This window comes from Pteropus alecto, unplaced genomic scaffold (assembly GCF_000325575.1).
Source record: "Pteropus alecto unplaced genomic scaffold, ASM32557v1 scaffold122, whole genome shotgun sequence".
Lineage (NCBI taxonomy): Eukaryota > Metazoa > Chordata > Mammalia > Chiroptera > Pteropodidae > Pteropus > Pteropus alecto.
Window position 1 is genome coordinate 445,549 of NW_006431917.1, and position 19,967 is coordinate 465,515.

At 34.4% G+C, this 19,967-nt stretch overlaps 1 protein-coding gene and 1 pseudogene across 1 annotated transcript in view; both read right to left on the minus strand.

Moving 5' to 3' along the window:
* Positions 1-1,347: 1,347 nt before the first annotated feature.
* The window catches only part of LOC102879384 (zinc finger protein 569), a 40,679-nt gene continuing 22,059 nt past the window's right edge, over positions 1,348-19,967 (minus strand). Inside the window, 4 exon segments of the mRNA XM_015600564.2 lie at positions 1,348-4,173; positions 4,175-5,913; positions 12,699-12,794; positions 13,096-13,222. Of these exon segments, the coding sequence (XP_015456050.2) occupies positions 4,063-4,173; positions 4,175-5,913; positions 12,699-12,794; positions 13,096-13,222 (2,073 nt within the window). The 3' untranslated portion in view covers positions 1,348-4,062.
* Positions 14,360-14,478, minus strand: LOC112474108 (annotated as a pseudogene).

Below are 19,967 nucleotides of genomic sequence, written 5' to 3' on the forward strand. Positions count from 1 at the left end.
CATACCTATTGAATTAGAGCTTCACCCTTATGACCTCGTTTAATCTTAATTTACTACTTAAATCTCAAAATACAGTCACATTGTGGGTTAGGGATTCAACATATGAATTTTGGGGACAGAGTTCAGATTCAACGTAATCCCTATCAATATTCTAATAGTCTTTTTTTCAGATTGGAAAAGTAATTCCTCAAATTCATACAGAATTTCAAGGGGGCCCCTGTAGATTAAAGCTGAGCAAACCCCAAACAAGATAAATCCAATGAAATGTATGCCAAGAAATATTATAATCAAACTTCAGAAAACTTAAAGACAAAAAATTCTTGAAAGAAATAATAGCATTGTTATAGAGGAACAAGGTAGAGAGAGAAAGCAAGTTTTGTGTTCTTATAAGGGCATTATCCCATTAATGATAGTTTCACCCTCATGAACTAATTACCTTCCAAAAGCCCTAGTTCCTAATACTATCACATTGTGGGTTAAACATATGAATTTGGGGGGTTGGGAGTACAAACAATCCACAAAAAAAGCCACAGATATTATCCCCTGGAGCAATGGTTCTCAAAGTGTTATCCTGGACCGGCTTCATTGGCACTACTTGGGAACTTGTTAGAAATGCAAATTCCTGGGCTCCACCTCAAACCTATTTACTGAATCAGATATTGATGGTGGGTCCCAGCAATGGATTTTAACTAGCATTATTCTGATTTTCTGATAATCTGATCCATTACTGCCAATAATACTCAACCTTGTGAAGATACAACTAAAAGATGGTCATCTGTAACCAGGGTAAAGGCTTTCACAAAAATTTATCATGCTGGCATCCTGATCTTGAATTTCCAGCCTTCAGAACTGTGAGAAATGAATGCTTGTTGTTTAAGCCTAAATAAATAAAGAATAGCTAGAGGAAGTTCTTTAACAAGAGAAATGATAAAGGAAACATGGACTATCAGGAATGAGGAAAAAATAACAGTAAAAATATGGGCACATTTAATAGACTATCTCCTACTGATTTCTAATATTAGATCTTTCAAGCAAAAATGATATCTTATGTAGTTCTTAAGGTATACAGGAAATATTTAAAACAATTATACAATAAAGTAGGGAAATTAAAGGACCTCAGTTGAGATAAAAGGTTTTAAACTGGTTAAATGGTGACAGAAGTAGACCATGGTAAATTACGTATGTATAATGTAATACCTAGAGCGAACACTAAACATCTGTACAAAGAAATATACTTAAGAACTCTATAAAGTAAAATTCTTTAAAAAAAAAATGCTTAAGTAACCCATAGTAAAAAATGAAGTGAAACAGGAAGAAAAAAAAGTAGAAAACAAATAAAACAACCAATAAGATGGCAAATGTTCATAGCAGTTTTATTTGTAATAACCAAAAGTTGGAAACAACACAAATGTCATTCAATGGCTGAATGATTAAAGAAATCGTGGTATATCTTTACTTGGAAAACACCCCCCACCCCAAAGGAATAAATTATTGTACCTGAAAAACTGGGATTGATCTCAAGGGAATTATGTCGAGTGAAAAAAAGCCAATCTCAAAAGGTTCTATAGCGTATGATTCCATTTATAAAACACTCTTTGTATGACAAAATTATAGAGAATAGGTTAATGGTTGCCAGGGTTTAGGAGTGGGGAGCAGGCAGTGAAAGAATGGAGACAACTACAAAGGGATAGAATAAGGGATCTCTGTGACACTGCAAGTTCTTTATCTTGATGTGGTGGTAGTTACACAAATTTACACGAGATAAAATTGTATAGCCACACATACACAAGTGCATGTAAAACCAGTGAAATATAGTAAGTTCTGTGGATTGTACCAGTGTCAAATTCGATACTGTACTATAGTAATGCAAGATATTACCATTAGGGAAAACTGGTTGTAAGGTACACAAACTAAATAGTACTATATGGTGTTACTTCTACAGCTTTCTATAAATCTATTTCTAAATAAAAACATTTTTTGGAAGTCCCAGTAGAAAAAAATAGACAAAACATATAAATGGACTATTCATAGACAAGGAAATCTGAGTACCAAAAATACTTGAAAGGCCTCATTGTAGAACAGCTGTGGTACAGGAAGTGACCTTTCACATCCACTGAGTCCTTACATGACACATTTAAATTGCCAGCACCTGCATCCCCACTTAAAGATCCAGAATCCAAAGAAACCTTTGTTGAGGTACATTAAAATCGCTTCTACTCTTATGTTGGTAACTATCCTTGGCTTGACATGTTAGAATCACTTTTTATAGTATGCACAAATGATCTCTTCCTCTCAATCCGAAACCAACCCAAATGTAGATTTTTTTCACCCAAATGTAGAATCAGTTATCCCAACAACTGAATTATTTTTGTTTCTTTACTACTTTCAACTAGAAAAATACTTGTTTGTAATAAAAATTAAAATTAAAAAAAAAAATGGCCTCAAACAAATGTTAGATACTGATTTTTATTACCCTAACATTATAAGGACATGGTAAGCAAAGCATTTTAATTCAGGTTTGGTTTGTGTAATAGCAAAGAAAATTTTCTGTAAGTGTTAGTATCTAATAAAAAATAAGAATCCATTTAAAACTGGTTTCTATAGGTCTAGGTTTCTTGAACCCATTTGATTCTTTTTTAGAGAAATGGGTAATAAAGAAAGGCAAAAAAGAATATCCCCCAAAAAGCAACATAATTTTTACAACCAGATGGTACCTGTCATATTTGTTTCATTCTTTAAGAAATATTACAGATAAATATAACTACTCCCTCCAAACCTTTTTCACTTCCTGAAAGTGGGACCCATGGTCATATATGGATCCATGGTAAACGAAGTACTGTTCTTTGCATTATTTTATAATATTTACACAAATATATTTTATTGTACTTTTTACTTATTATATACTGTGCTCTATCCCTGTATCTCTATGTCAAATTTGTATTTGCTAAATACTGTACTCTATCACAGAAATAATCACATCATATGGATTTACCCCTCTACTAATAGAAATTTATATCTAATTTAGAGTAATACAAACCATGATGCAGTGAACATCCTAGACATAGTAGACAGACATATCTTTGTGGACATGTGTGGGTGCCTCTGAAACCAATAAACCAAAATAGAATTGATTATTCCATATTTGTTTTTAAAGAAATCCTGTTACTCTAAAATATTTCGTTATAGTTTAAGAATTTGCTTTTTATATTCTGTTCTTCAATCTACTTGGATTTTAATTTATATATGTATATATGTATATAATTTTTCATTAATATGTCTTCCATTTATTGAATAGGCTATCTTTTCTTCAATTATTTCCATAGCACTATCATATACAAAATTCCCACTTCTCTTTCCTACAATCCTCGATTTGTTTCCACTGATTTGTTTACTCATGAAGAACACACTGTTTAAATTACACCAGCTTTAAGTATGTGATATCTAGTGACTGTCTTTGTTTTACTTTTCACATTTTCTTCAACCATGTGTAGTCATTTACATTAAAATATAAAATTTTGAATCAGTTTGAAATTCTTAAAGTATAACTAACTGGTGAATGCTGAGTTGAAGTACTTTATAAACTTAGAGATTTGAGAAACAATTTATATATTTTATAATGTTAAGTCTTTTCAGAGTGTTATTTTTCTAAATTTTAAGGTGTTTTTTTGTGTCCTTTGAAATGTTTTATAACTATATATAATGCCTTGTTTATTCTGAGATATTTCATATCAACACACTTTCTAATTATTTCTCATAAAAAAGGCTATTTTTATAGTTTCTCTTTTTTCCCAATCTTCCTTTTTTTGCTAATCCATTGGCTAGGAGCTCAAATATCATGTTGATAAGCAGATATCTTATTTCTAGTTTTAGGGAGAATATTATCAATAGATGTCTAAAGGTTTTTGATGATAAGCTTTTTCATTATACAATTTGTAACCTTGGTAAGAATTGTTCCGTAAATGTGACTTCTTCAATAGGCTTTCTCGCATTAAGATTTCCACTCTAGAACCAATTATGTAATGTGCAAGGAGGTGTTAATACCTACTGAAGTCTTTTCCATATTCAAATATTCATAGTGTTTCTATTTCTAATGAGTATGAATTCTCTGATGTCTAACAAGGTGTGACTTTTGGCTGAAAGCTTTACCACACTCATTACAATGATAAGGCTTTTCACCTGTATGTTTTCTCATATGAAGCGTAAGTGATGAGATCTGAGAGAAGGCTTTTCCACATTTACTACAGTCAAAGGGTTTCTCACCTGTATGACCTCGTATATGTATAGTAAGGGATGAACTTTGGGAGAAGGCTTTTCCGCATTTATTACATTCATAGGGTTTTTCACCTGTATGACCTCTCATGTGTACAATAAGGGAGGTTCTTTGAGAGAAAGCTTTTCCACATTCATTACACACATAGGGCTTCTCACCTGTATGACTTCTCATATGCAAATTAAGCAATGAGCACTGAGAGAAGGCTTTCCCACATTTATCACATTCGTAAGGCTTTTCCCCTGTGTGACTTCTCAGATGAAGCGTAAGGGATGCAATCTGAGAGAAGGCTTTACCACATTTATTACAATCGTATGGTTTCTCTCCAGTGTGAACTTTCTGATGTGTAATAAAATTTTGCTTTTGGCTGAAGGCTTTACCACATTCATTACATTCATAGGGTTTCTCTCCAGAATGAATTTTTTCATGAGCAATGAGATTTGATTTCTGGCTAAAGGCTTTGCCACATTCCTTACATATATAGGGTTTTTCTCCAGTGTGAATTCTCTGGTGTCTAATGAGATTTGACATCTGAATGAATGCTTTTCCACATTCATTACATTCATAAGGTTTCTCTCTAGTATGAATCTTTTGGTGTGTAATGAAGTTTTTCTTGTGGCTGAAGGCTTTTCTACATTCCTTACATTCATAGGGTTTCTCACCAGTATGACTTCTCATATGTACAGTAAGGGCTGAGCTTTGAGAAAAGGATTTTCCACATTCTTTACATTCATAGGGTTTCTCACCTGTATGAATTCTCACATGTATAATAAGCATGGAAAACTGAGAGAAGGCTTTTCCACATTTATCACATTTATAAGGTTTTTCTCCTGTATGACTTCTCATATGAAGGGCAAGGGATGCAATTCGAGGGAACGCTTTACCACATTCATTACATGCATAAGGTTTTTCTCCAGTATGAACTTTCTGATGTGCAATGAGGCTTTGCTTCTGGCTGAATGCTTTTCCACACACATTACATTCATAAGGTTTCTCTCCAGTATGAATTTTTTCATGATCAATGAGATTTGATTTTTGGCTGAAGGATTTCCCACACTCTTTACATGCATAGGGTTTCTCTCCAGTATGAATTCTTTGATGTCTAATGAGATTTGACATTTTAATGAAAGATTTCCCACATTCGTTACACTCATAAGACCGCTCCCTACTGTGAATTTTATGATGTTTAAGAAGTTTTTCCTTGTGGTTGAAGGCTTTTCTACATTTTTTACATTCATAAGGTTTTTCTCCAGTATGAATTCTCAGGTGTCTGATAAGATCCAAGGTTTGACTGAATCCTTTTCCACAATGATTACACTTAAAGGGGGTTATTACAAAATGAGATGAGCTATTGCCAAATGACTTTATAGGTTCACTATATTCACAGTATCCCTTTCTTATAAGGATTCTTTCATTATTATGACAGTCAAAATTATTATGTTCTAAACACTTTCCAAATAAGTTACAATCATAGAGATTGTGACTGGAAGGAAAAAAGTCTGAGTTTGGAGAAAATGCATTTGCAAATTTCTTATGCCATTCATTGACTTTTCCTTCAGTCAGTGTTTTTGTGACTTTATCTTCAAGTTGTGTCAAAAGTCTGTGCTGGATATTATGATGCTCATCAAGTCCCCATATTTCTCCTAGAATAGATTGCAAATAAGTATTACTTTTAATTTTTTCCATTATTATAACATCAAGATTTCGAAAAACTTGCTATTATAGGACTGGCTTAAGGCCTAGTTTACCACTATTAAGCAAATTCCAGGTACATAAAACTTTTATTCCTAAACTTCAGAAAATTTCAGGAAAGCAAATAAGAGTAGAGGCAGACATTTATAAGTATAGCTTTGATTGCTTTTAAGTGAGATTTGAAAGAAAACAGAAAAATTGTTGGATACATAAAAGAGAATGTAGAATTTACAAATAAAGTAAGAAGGAATGATGATAAAGAAAAAAACAGACAAGAAGTTAAAAATACATAATAAAACTATTTTGCAAGACACTATTGAAATATACTTTCACAAAATGACATGATAACTTTCTGGAAAATATAAATGACCAAATTTACTCTATAAGATATAGAAAACCTACATAGGCCAATTTCCACAAAATAAATAGAAAAATCAAAAAACAAAACAAATAGGAAAGGCCCAGAGAGATTAACCTGAAATTTTAACAAACATTTAATGGACAGCTCTCATGCTATGTAAAATGTTACCAAAGACGAAAAGAGAAGAATTCTTAATTTCATGTGATGAAACAAATAATAGTAATACCAAACCTGACAAAGATGACAACCAAAAAAGCAAACTATATGCAAATTTCACTTATGAATATCAATGTAAAAATTTTACATAAAATATCAAAATGACTCAGAAGAAAAAAAAGTTATCCAGAAGCACATTAAATATAAGCTATATCATACCTGAGATTCCCCCCCGCCCCTGCAGGAATATAACTATGTTGCAATATAAAAAAAATCCATTACTATAAGTAAATATATTAATAGGTCAAAAGTGAGAATTCAAGTAACAATTTACAAAGATATTTAATGATAAAATTCAGTATCTATTTTCCATTAAAAAACTCTTTATAAAATGGGACTAGACAGACACTTATTTGACTTAAGTACAGTACAACTTATACACCAGCACCATACTTAATGGGAAAAATCTCAAAGCAATCACGTTAAAGTGAGGAAGATGAATATTATACCACTATTATTACAGTATTGGATAGTACATTAAATATGGAAAAATCAGAGGTATAAGAAGTTGAAAAGGAAAGGTAAAATTAATGTTACTTGTTAACAATAAAATGATTTACCTGCAATATCGAGTCAATTGTAAAATTATTATAAGTAAGAAACTAATTAAATTCACTACATACAGTAAGTATTCAGTTTCAATAACTCTCACCTATACAAACAACTATTTACAAAAACATAAAAGAAGACTACAGGTACAAATGTTACAAAAATATGAAAAATCTGGGGAAAACTTTAATAAGAAATATCCCAAAATTATAAGAAAACTTTAAAATACACACACAGATTTGAACAATTAGAAAGTGTTATGAGTTGAACTGTGTGCCCCCACCACCCCCCTAAAAAAGACATGTTGAAGTCCTAATCCCCAGTACCTTGGAAATGTGAAGTTATTTGGAAATTGGGTCATTGCAGATGTAATTAGTTAAAATGAGATCATAGGGGATACCCTACTCCAATATGACTGGTGTTCTTATAAAAAGAATGTCACACAAAGAGATAGACAGGGAGAACACCATGTGAGGATAAAACACTGGAGCTATGATGCTATAAGTCAAGGAATGTCTGGGGTTACCAGAAGCTGAAAGAGGCAGGGAAGGGTCCTTCTCCTACAGGTTTCAGAGGGAGCATTGCCCTGCCGACACTTTGGTTTAGTATTTTTAGCCTCCAGAATTGTGAGAATAAATTTCTGTTATTCTAAGCACCTAATTTGTGGTACTTTGTTATGGCAATCCTAGGAAACTAAGACAAAGGAATATTCTATTCTTGGAAAAGAACATTCAACTGCAAAGATGACAATTACTCTCAAGCTAACCTATTAACCTAAAGTGGTTTCAATAAGAATGTTTGAAATTACAAGTAATAGCTCAAAGGAGAATGATGCTAGGGGTTGTCACCATAGAGGGAAAATGAGTAAGAGAAGAATAATTACTTTTCGATATATAACCTTGCACCTAAAAAACTGTACTATAAGCATGTATTATGTATTTTAATAAATAAATAAAATTGTTCTAACAAAGCAGTAATTAATAAACAAGAACAAACAACTAGAAGATAAACATGAAAGAGTTGGAACATAAAACTGAAAGAGCCTATCTACCATAATTGGATAGGGAGTAAGTATAGTGAGCAGGAAGAGAAACAAAGAGTGAGAAATTGAGCTTAAATATGGTATAATAAATACATGAATTTATCTATGATCACATCTAAAATTACACTAATATGAGATAAAGAAAAAAGGTATAAACTGACAAAGACAAAGACCATTCCTCTACCCCAGAGAAGATGAAAGATTACTCTAAAAACAAAATGGAAGCTGAAAGGCTCTAGAGTCAGGGACACCAAGCAGAGGAATATGGAGAAAAGGAACTGGCTAAGCATAGAGAGAATAAGTGAAATTCTACATACCGAAGGGTGAGACATACAGTCCCCTGTTGCTGCTTAGCTCCTAGATAGGAAAATGGAGATGTCACTCCCTCTCTGCCACACTGAGAATTATGTAAGGGAAAAATTCTCATGAAGTGGTAAAGCAGGTAAAGTTAGAGACCTGGTTGCAGACTATAAATGTAAAAAAGGCAGTGGAATATTAAGCTTTTGAGTCACTTCGATTAGGAGAAAAAGAAAAGCTCAGTTAAGCAAAAGATGTTGAGGAAGAAGGTAGGATTCGGTACTATACAAACAGAAGTGAAAAAGAACTCCAAAGGCAAGATGAAAATATCTAATGTTACAGAAAAGACTCCATGTTTTAAATGATAGAATGAAAAAGTATCTGATCTATTTTCCTCTTTACAAGAGTGAAGTTATTGATTCCTTTGCGGTGGCTGTAGCACAAATGATATTAAATGGGTTAGTGTTGACAAATACAGTGAAGGCTAGAACAGAGGAAGAAAGACTCTAAAAAAAAAAAAGCTGTTCATGCTGATCATGGGCAGAACAAGCAGCTGACAGTGTTGAAATGTATAACACATCTTGAATGGCAGAATTAATTATCCTTTGAATATAACATTGAAATTTGGGAGTGTAGACTGGTTACAGGAGACTTGATATTCCAAGATATGTCAGAGAAGCCAGGACTGAACAAGGAAACATTCTGAAGTGCTATCTTTTCAGGAACAAGTCTACTGGGGTGAGAGTGTAAGATTCAATTATGAGAAGACTTGCAGCTGCAGTTCCCTTTTGGATGAGAAGAAAAAGCCTAACCATACTTCTACATACATAACCATATAAAATAAAGGGCTTCAATTATGAAGCACAGGTGCATTCATATACATCGAGTTGACAAATTTTTTCTTAAAGGGTCAGATAGTAAATAATTTAGGCTTTGTAGATCATATAGGTTTTTTTAAAATTAAATAATTTTTTCTAATTTATGGTGACATTAGTTAACGAAATCCAACAAGTTTCAGCCATACACTTTAACAGTAAGGCATATATATATTTACATTGTGTGTTCATAGATCATATAGTTTTTGACACAACTATTTGACTTTGCTGTTGTAATGTTAAAGCAGTCAGACAAGATGTAAATGGGTGTGGCTGTGTTCCAATGAAAGTTTATTTATAAAAACAAGTGGCTGCCCTACAAGTCACAGTTTGCTAATCTCTACTTTAGATCATACAGCACTCATTTTCCTTCCTCGACATCACCTTTCTTTAAAGCAGGTCAAGAAAGAACTATCCTCACTCAAAAATGACAAGGTGCTGGAATCAGATCTATAAAAAGTATTACAAGAGAAAAAAAAGAATAGAAATATGATATAAAGAAAGCAGACAAAAATACAAGTGAAAGCCATTATGACACATACTAAATGAAAATCCTGACTAAATATATTGTCATGAATGAAAAAACTTAATGAAAATAGCACCTATGAGTCAGGAGTTCACAATATAAATACATGAGGAAGAAACAATAAGAAAACATAAGAGGATTAAAAAAAAATTTACTGGCAGACTGAGGAAAGAAATGAAAATAACAAAGCCACCTGGAACAAAGAACACCATGCAATTGGGAGGAAAAAAGACAGAGAGAGACTAGTTAGGACTTTTAGTATTGAAATTATGGTGGTGTAACCACACATTGCAAAACAACAAGATAATGAAAAAACGATGAATAACTGGGCTTATAGGAAGTAGCATAAATCATCTCAGAATACCTCAGTACTTTCCATCAACCACATCTGAGCAACACATACACTCAAAAGTGAACAAAACAAAAATAAATAACTTGTATCCAAAACCAGGACTGAGAGAGAAAATTAGAAAGCAAGCTAGAGAATGGATCTGACTTGTGTATCTATGCAAACAGAAGTCCTGTTTAACTGAAGCATAAGCCTTGGACCAGCAATAAGGAAGAGAAACTCAACTGAGGTTCCTACAAAAAGTAAAGACCCTCAAAGAATATTTAGCTGGTCCTCTCTTGGTAATGGCTGCTGGCATCCACCAAACATACATTCAAATCATCTTTAGAAGAAAGCAACCCAATTTAGGACAATAACATCAGAAATTAAGATTTTAAAATTTGAATTCACCATCGGCAATCATCAAGCATGTGAAGAAGCAAGTACAATAAGTGAGTCACTGAAAATAAGATATTTAAACCTAAGGACTTAAAATATTAGAACTGTTAGATACAAAATACAGAAGAGTGATGTATTTTTAAAGAAGCAAAGGATAGAAACAAAGCTGAACAAAACACAGAAATAATTAGAAAGGACAAGAAAGATGTGAAAAAACATGGCAAAAAAAAGGAATGTCTAAAAATATAAAATACTACTATTGAGAACAAAATTTTTAAATGAATGAATTAAAAAGACAAATAAAAACAGTTGAAGAGAGAATTCGTAAACGAGAAGATATATCTGAAGTAATTACTGAGAAGGCAATACAGAGAGGTAGGAAAGTAGAAAATAGCAAAGGAAATGAAAAACAATATATATGTAGGAAAAATAAAAAGGTCTAGAATCTACTTAATAGGAGTCCCAGAAGTAGAATACAGAGAATGAAGGAGAGCCAATATTTGATAAGACTGGCTGAGAAATTTGCAGAATAGAAAACAAATAAGAAAAGAACACTATGGGTAATTTTATAATAACAGATTTGAAAATACAGATGAAATAAATTGTTAAATATAACAGATGACCCTGGAACATCAATATATAGTAAACTTTTACAGATACAGAGAAAACAAATATTTATGAAAGTTATGTTATTCAAATTTGTTAAAATTAACTTGAAAATCAGGATTAAATGTAATTTTCTGGAAAAATATAACTTATTATCAAAAAGTAATACCAAAAGAGAAAAAAACCTACACTGAAGTTATAAAAGGAATAGTAAAAAAAAAAAAAAGCTGTCAAAGAGCCTTCACTCAATAGTCCGCATGGTCCAAATAGTTCAACAGGTAAAATAATCCAAGATTTTAAGGGACTTATATGCTAATGCTATTATAAGTGTTCCAGAACATGAAGAAAAGCTTCCAAATTCTATTTATGAAACCAATGTAAGATTGACTTCAAAGCTTGAAAAAGAACAATTATTTAAATTCATAGTAAAAGAGTGAGAATGAATCATTATGAAATAAACATAATTTACCCATTTATATAAAAGGAAAAAAATCATGGTAAATAAGAAAAGACTGTAACTACATGAACATTAAAAAACTCAAGGTGGGTAAAAGTACTTCAAAGAGGAATTGTACTTCAAATGACCAATTGTGAAAAAATACTAGAAAAACATATAGATAATGGGGTAATCACATTAATATGTTGAGTTCATAAAAATTAAGAACTCAACAGAAAAAAGGGCAAAAGACACAAATTGTTCACAAAGAAATATAGATTTTAAACATATGAAAAGGTTTGTTTGCCATCCCTTGTAATGAAGGAAATGCAAATTCAAACTACCATAAGTTATTTTGTACTTGGAAATATCTATCAAATTAGAAACACATATATTTTATATATGTATGTGTATGCATGTATATATATGCATGTACATATATGTATGTGTGTATACACATATCACATGCATACACACAAATATGAGTACACATACATGACAAATGTAGCAGAAAATGGGAGTTAAGATAAAAATAGCATGGTATTTAAAACTTTTCTTGAAGTGAAAGGGTTGTAGCTATTTCTGTAGTATGGGCACAAAAGCTAAAAATATAGTGGGAAGTATGATTATGGGCACAAAATATGATGCTAAGGTATTCACGATGAAAGGAACAAAAGAAAGCAGAAAGTAAAGAACTATAACTGTTAACAGGTTTATTTGAACAACTATAATTCCATGAATATGTGAAAGCAAAAAAGAAAGGATCTTATGTAAAAGGGTGGGCAGACACATGAAAGATGACCAAAACACAATGATTATCAAAGTAAAGCTGGAAATGTGTTAGGAAATATTGATATGTAACACGCAGGTAAACAGGTCAACTGATCTTTTAAGTTCCTTGGAAAGAAGTTCTGAGGAAAGAAGCATCTTATTTAGAAATAACATCTTAAATTTATAAAGAAATCACACTGATTGTCACTATCAAAGTCTACAGTCTTTAAGAAAATATCTTTGAAGATCATTTCAGAGGAATCGACTATTCACAGATTAACCATTAAAGTTTCCAGCCCCTCCTCTCTTGCCTGGTTCCCTCCCACTAACCTGGACAGTGTCTCCTTAACACTTCTTCCTCTACCACCCAGGGTTCTTCTTCTTGTTCCAGCTTGAAAATCACATCAGGTTTGGTGAATGGATAGCCTGCCAAAGGGAAATGACATAAGGCTTAGGCATAAATACTAGAACAAAGAATCACTCAAGAATTTAGGCCGGCACAAGGAAACCAGGCTTTCTGAAGGACAAGAAAAATGTGGTTTCTGGGGATGTTGCCCTGTGAATCATAACCAAGGAGGACTTTTTGTTTTGAAAGCCACAGCATGCACATTCATGTAAGCAAAGGCCATATTCACTCTAATACTTAAAGGTTCCACACACTTCAGAAAATTGGGGAAAAAAGCGACTTTACTCCCAGAATTTGGGTTATACAGGAAACTACCCTTACCCACTGTGATTAAGTTGTTATAATTTTCTAGCATCACATTCCGGTACAGGTTCCTTTGAGCAGGATCCAACTGCTGCCATTCTTCCTGGGTGAAGTCAATAGCCACATCTTTGAATGTCACTGTTCCCTGTAACAACACACTCCTACTCAATCTGAAGTCATCCACCTTAGATGCTGTGGGCAAAACATATTGAACTGTGTTCTCACGGTATGCACAGGTAAAAGGTTTTAAAAAAAAAAAAACTTACCTAGTTTTGTAATCATCTAAAAGAAAAAAACATTACCAACATCTTGTCGGTTTATGTTCGTTTACTAAATTAGCAAGCGCATATCTTTAATAACCACCAAAGGTTAAAGAGATTTTAGGCACCAATTTATACTGAGTGTGGAAAATGGGGGGAATATACAATTTTACTCAAGTTACTCATTTGGGAACTCACTAGATGCCTGTGATTCAATGAGGCAGGAAAAAAATGAAACCAAGATTTGGATGGAAGCAAAGCAGGGAGAGGAGGATATAGAAAATTTGTAGTATGGTAGAACATTCAACTAGAGATATACATTGATTTAGCAGATGGACATATTCATTGCACAAGAAGTCTACAATGAAATGAGGATTTTATTATTGTTCCTAAGCCTATACTAGGTGTCAGCAGCCATGAAAATGGGATATGGCTGCTCAGAGTTCACATATATTTAAAAAAGAGGGCTACAGACAGAATCATATAAATATCAACGGAAGAAAAAAGATTTATTAAGTTTTCTAGTGCTTTGAACTACAGTTACAAGCAGAACTATGAGAAAACATCAATAATGCTTTAGAATGTATTTCGCAAATGAGATGTGGGTGACAAATTGCTTCAAAGCAGTATGATTTGTTTGCCATTAATTTTTTACAGTTTTAATATAATGTGCCTTGGAGAAGGCCTTTTTGGATTGAGATAATTAAATTTTTTGTTTGCTTCTTGAATTCGAGGATCTAGTTCTTTCCATTAGTTCTTTCCATTAGTTCAGTTCTCATTATTTGCTTGAACAGGCTCTCTGTTTCCTTCTCCCCATCTTCTTCTTCTGGTATCCTTTATTGTTCTTATATTGCTCTTTCTGATGGAATCAGATAGTTCTTGTAGAATTCTTTCATTTTATATATTTGTTCATTTATTTATTCATTTATTTATTTTTATTTTTTAGGCGAGGCAACTCTTGGTTGACCTCTCAGATTGCAAGGATCTTGTCAGTTTACAATCCCTTATTCTTTTATTTTTTACGCCTATAGCACCTGGTCTTCCTAGGTGGTCTCCCATCCAAGTACCAACCAGGACCGATCCTGCTTAGCTTCCGAGATCAGACGGGATCGGGCTTGTTCAGTGCAGCATGGCCACAGACTCATTTTTTTTAACTCTCAAGTCTCTCTCTTCTTCCAGCCTAATCATTTCCAGATTTCCATCTTTGATATCACTAATTCTTTCCTTCATCTGGTCCACTTTGTTTCCTAAGCTCGCTATTTCATTCTTCATGTCTTTGAGTTCTTCAGCTCCGGAATTTCTATTTGGTTATTTTTTAATTTTCAATCTCTTTGGTAAAGTATTCTTTTCATTCACTGATTTTATTTCTTAGTTCATTAAACTGCCAATTTGAGTTTTCTTGTACCTTATTGAGTTTTTTCAGAACTGTAATCTTGAATTCTTTGTCATTTAAATCACATATTTCTTTATCTTTACGTTTACTTTCTGGAGGTTTTTCATTTTCTTTCTGAGCTGGCTTGTTACCTGAGTTGTTCATGGTATTTGATGGATTATTTCTCCACATAGGCATTTACGGGAATGAACTCTGCTTTTCAAAAAAATATTTTTAAGAGTAATCCCTCTTCAGTAGGTTGATAAGAAGAGGTTTTTCTTTTGTTTTCCAGTAGGTAGTACACAAGTCTCCTGCACTGCCCAGGCCTCCCAGATCTCTGCTGTGTGGCAAAAAAAAAAAAAAAAGACCTTTATTCCCGTGGGAAAATGTGTGGGCAGCGGGGTTTTGGGTCCAAGCCCCTGAAGAGCTCCTGAACTCATGGTGCTGACCCAGAGCCAGATGCAGTGTTGTGGTGCCTGAAGTATCTCAGATGCCTCTGCCAGGTAGGGGTGGGGTGGGCTGGGAGAAGCTGTTGGTGTGGTTGTGGCTGTTTTCCTCCCAGTAATGGTGACTGCCAGGCTTCAGCTGCCTCGCCTCTGTATCTCCACCCATCACTAGGACCAGCAACAGTGTGTGTCTGCCACTGAGAAGCTGTTTCCTCAGTTCCTGGGGCTGCAGATTCCCTGCTCTGTATCTTGACACTCGGTGCTGCAGATTCCCTGGGGGCCCACTGCTAGCTCTGGGAAGCTGAGGGGAGGAGAGCTCAGGGAAGGTCAGGGGAGGCAGCCTGGCTCCACGACCCCATTCTCCTTCTGTTTGCACATAGCTGTAGCATCTCTGCCCTTATCACTGGTTCCACTGTAGTATATGCTGATCACTCAGACAGAAATGCTCAGGGCTACAAAAAGTGCACACACCAACCTTATTCCTCCCCTCTCCCCAAGTTTCACAGCAAGTTCTAGGCTGTGTCCATGGCACCTGTCTCTGTCCTCCCTGTTTGCCCCAATTTGCCCACCTTCGGATGCTTTGATGTGCAGATCTCTCAGAAGTGTTTTTGTGTTAGGCTGGAAATCTTCTGTTGGATTATAGCTGTTCAACTTGTACTCTCAAGGGGTGGGATCAAGGGGACCCCTTACGACACCATTCTTCTGACGTATAAGCAAAAACGATGTGATTTGAATATTAGAAATATAACACATTTTTCCTAGTTAAAAACTGATGTCCAAAAGAATGTAACTATACAAAAAAAAAATCTTCAACAGCACTATAACAAAGGGAGCTCTGTCCATATTTCTTGCCCTTTGAGAAATTTCTATGGGAGATAGGTGAGATAAGAAATAACCAGGATCTAATTCACGATCACTGTTTCTAAGAATTTATTTCTAGATCCTAAAAGGACTCTATGAACATAAACATCCACTAACACAAAAGGTTCAGAGTAGGCTATGGGACATGGGAAATCCTCTTTTGGAACCCTTTTCTGCTGAAGATCAAGGCCTTTGAATTAAATAGATTTAAGAAACCAAAGGCAATTATGACTGAAAGACATCCCTCATTTGCTTCCTCCTTCCCCACAACAACAATTTGGCATCCATCCATGTCCAAAAGTACCTTTGTGGGAGCTGTGGGATCCAGCACTATATGTCAAGGGACTTAGGAAGAGTATTGCCAACACATGCATTGGATAATGGACATACAGACCTCAGTCCCAGATGTGGACTCAGCAGTGGCCCATGAACCAATTTTAGTCCCTCTTGGCCATGTTCCAGGAACCCCTGAAAAAACTGTCTTAGACAATCACACATGGATGACAGAGCCTTTGTGAAAGTCCAGGTCTCCAGCAGAGAAGTTCCAGCACATCACTGGAGCAAAAAATTTATTTGGATTCATCAGAGATGGTAAGAACAAATTGACTTTACTCGCATCATCAAAGGTAGTACCTCTCCCTCAAGGTAGTACAGCTTAAGGCCATGAGAGACCCTCTTGGTCCATGATCTCATCCACAGAGAAAAGTGAGAGTGTGTGAGTGAGCACCTGGCTTCCTAACTGTACAGGATAGTGACAGAGAAGCTCATTTCTATCTTGCCCCATCCAGAGTACTGAATTCTAAGCTGCATGACAGTGGGAAGGAAAAGTCTGGGAGAACGGAACATAGGACTCTCATAGGGCATTAAGGGACATGATCCTACTAACTGCATTGTAAACTCCCCAAAAAGCCTGCCCATAAGCTTCTGGGTATGCTTTGCCTCCAGAGTCCCAACTGCCACAAGGGCACACCTAGAGCTCTGCAGGCCTCACTGCCACACACTCTCACATTGTACTTGGCTCCCTGTGCATGCTCCCAATGGTGGTGGTCAGGGCAAGCTTTGGCAGATGAGTAATGAGCATGTACAGAGAGTCAGGCTGAATCTGCAGGTCAGGGAAAGACCACAAACGTGAGTTTAGCACTGCCTTTGGGAAAACAAAAGTGAGTCTCTCAGCGAGCACTCTGCCTGGTGTGTTGTAGGCTCAAGAGAGAGAATATGAGTTTAAGAATTCTGCCACAAGAGGGAGCAAGAAGAGGGGAGTGGGTATATCCAGAGAAGTTCTGTAAAGTCTCAGAATCTCTAGCAGGGCTGACGAAAGTTGTTTTCTGAAAGTAGTTAGTAAAAACTGGAGAAGGTGACTGTTTCAATGCAAAACTTCAAGGAACATGAAAAATCAAGGAAACAATACCACAAAATAATCACAATAATCTTCAAGAAAGATCCCCAAAACATGGATATCTGTGATTTTCCAAATAAAGAATTCAAAGTCATTGTTTTAAAGAAACTCAAAGAGCTACAAGAAAACACAGAAACACAATTCAACAATATCAGGAAAAAAATACATGAACAAAATGAGAAGTTCAACAAAGAGGGGGGAAAAAAAGAACTGAACAAATTATGGAGCTGAAGAATACAATGAATGAAATGAAAAATGACCATCAACAGCAAAATAGATTAAGCAGAAGATAGAATCTTGAGTTAGAAAACAGGAACTGTGAATTATCCAGTCAGAGGAGAAAAAAGAATGAAGAGAATGAACAAGCCTATGTGAATTATAGGATATCATCATCAAATGAAACTATATTCATATTAAGAGAATCTCAGAGTAAGAAGAGAGAGAAATGGGGCAAAAAGATTATTTAAATAAACATTGCCTGATAACTTCCCCCAAATGGGGAGACTTTTTGATAACTATGTTCATGAAGCTCAGAGATTACCAAACAAATTCAATTTAAAGAAATCCTCTCCAACATACACTGCTGGTGGGACTGCAAATTGGTACAGCCACTATGAAAAACAGTATGGAGGTTTCTCAAAAATCTAAGAATTGATCTACCATATGATCCAGCAATCCTTCTGCTGGGTATTTACCCCAAAGAATTGAAAATTCATTATCTGAAAAGATATTTGCACGCTGATGTTCATAGCAGTATTATTCACGGTGGCCAGGACTTGGAATCAACTGAAGTTGATTCCAATAGATGACTGGATAAAGAAGCTGTGGTACATATATATAATGGAATATTACTCAGCCATAAGAAGAGATAAAATACTGCCATTTGTCACAACTTCAAGGTGACTGACCTTGAGATAATCATGCTAAGCGAAATAAGGCAGACAGAAAAAGTTAAAAACCACATATCACTTGTATGTGGGATATAAACCTAAAAGCAACAAATGAACAGGACAAACAAACAGATTCATAGATATGTGGTTACCAGAGGGTAGTGGGGACGGGGTAGATGCAGTAAAAGGGGTCAAATATGTGGCGACATGAAAAAATTAAAAATAAATAAATAAATATTTTTAAAAAGAAATCTCCAAACACATTAAAATATAACTGTCAAAAATCAAAGACAAATAGAGAATCTTAAAAGCAGCCAGAAGAAAGAAGCTTGTAACTTATTGAGAATCCCTATTAGGCTAACAGTAGATTTTTTAGCAGAAACCTTACAGACCAGGAGAGAGTGAGATATATATTCAAAGTACTGAAATAAAAAAAAAAAACCAAAAAACTGCAAACTAAAAATACACTATCCACCAGAGCTGTCCTTCAGAAATGAAAGAGAGAGACTTTCCCAACAAACAAAAGATGAGGGAGTTCATCACCTCTAGACCTACCTTGTAAGAAATGCTGACAGGAGTTCTTCAAGCTGAAATGAAAGGATGCTAACTAGTAACATGAAATACATAAAAACATACACACACTGGTAAAAGTAACTATACAGTCAAATTCAGAAGACTCTAATACTGTAATATGGTGGTGTATTAAGCACTTACCTCTAGTTTAAAGGTTAAAGGATAAGAGTATTAAAAGTAATTATGGCTACAATAATTTAATGAATCAATATAAAAAGAGGTAATTGGTGACATCAAAGACATCAAAGAGGGGCGTAAGAGGGTAGAATTTTCATATGTAATCAAAGTTAAGTTGTTACTGGTGTAAAATAGAATGTCACATCTATAAAATATTTTAGGTAAGCTTTATGGTAACCACAGAACAAAACCGACAGCAGAAACACAAAATACAAAGAAAAAGGAATCAGAGCATTCTACTACATAAAATCATTCACAAAAAAAAAAAAAAGGCAACGAGAAAGAAAGCAGCAAGGGAACTACAAAACAGAAAACAATGAAAACAATGACATGTCTAAATCCTTACTCATCAATAATTACTCTAAATGTAATTGGATTGAATTCTCCCATCAAAAGTCAAAAAGTGACTCAATGGATAATAAACAAGACCCAACTATATGTTCTCTACAAGAGAATCACTTTAACTCTAAGGATATAGATAGTCTCAAAGCAAAGGGATGGTAAAAGATATTCTATGCAAGTGGAAAATAAAAGAGCAGGGGTAACGGCATTTATATCAGACAACACAGACTTTAAGGCAAAAACTATAACATGAGACAAAGAAGGTCATTATAAAATGATAAAGTAGTCAATTCATCAAGAAGATGTAACAATCATAAATATATATGCACCCAACATTGGAGTACTTAAAAAATAAGCAAGTACAAATAGATCTGAAGGGGTAAATAGACAATGACACAATAATAGTAGGGGACTTCAACCTTTCTTTTAACCATGAACGGATCATACAAATAGATAATCAAATAAAGAAACACTGAAATATAGTTTTAAACTATACTTTAGACCATATGAACCTAAGAGATATATAAAGAATATTCCACCTAAAAGCACTAGTATACATATTCTTCCAAGTAT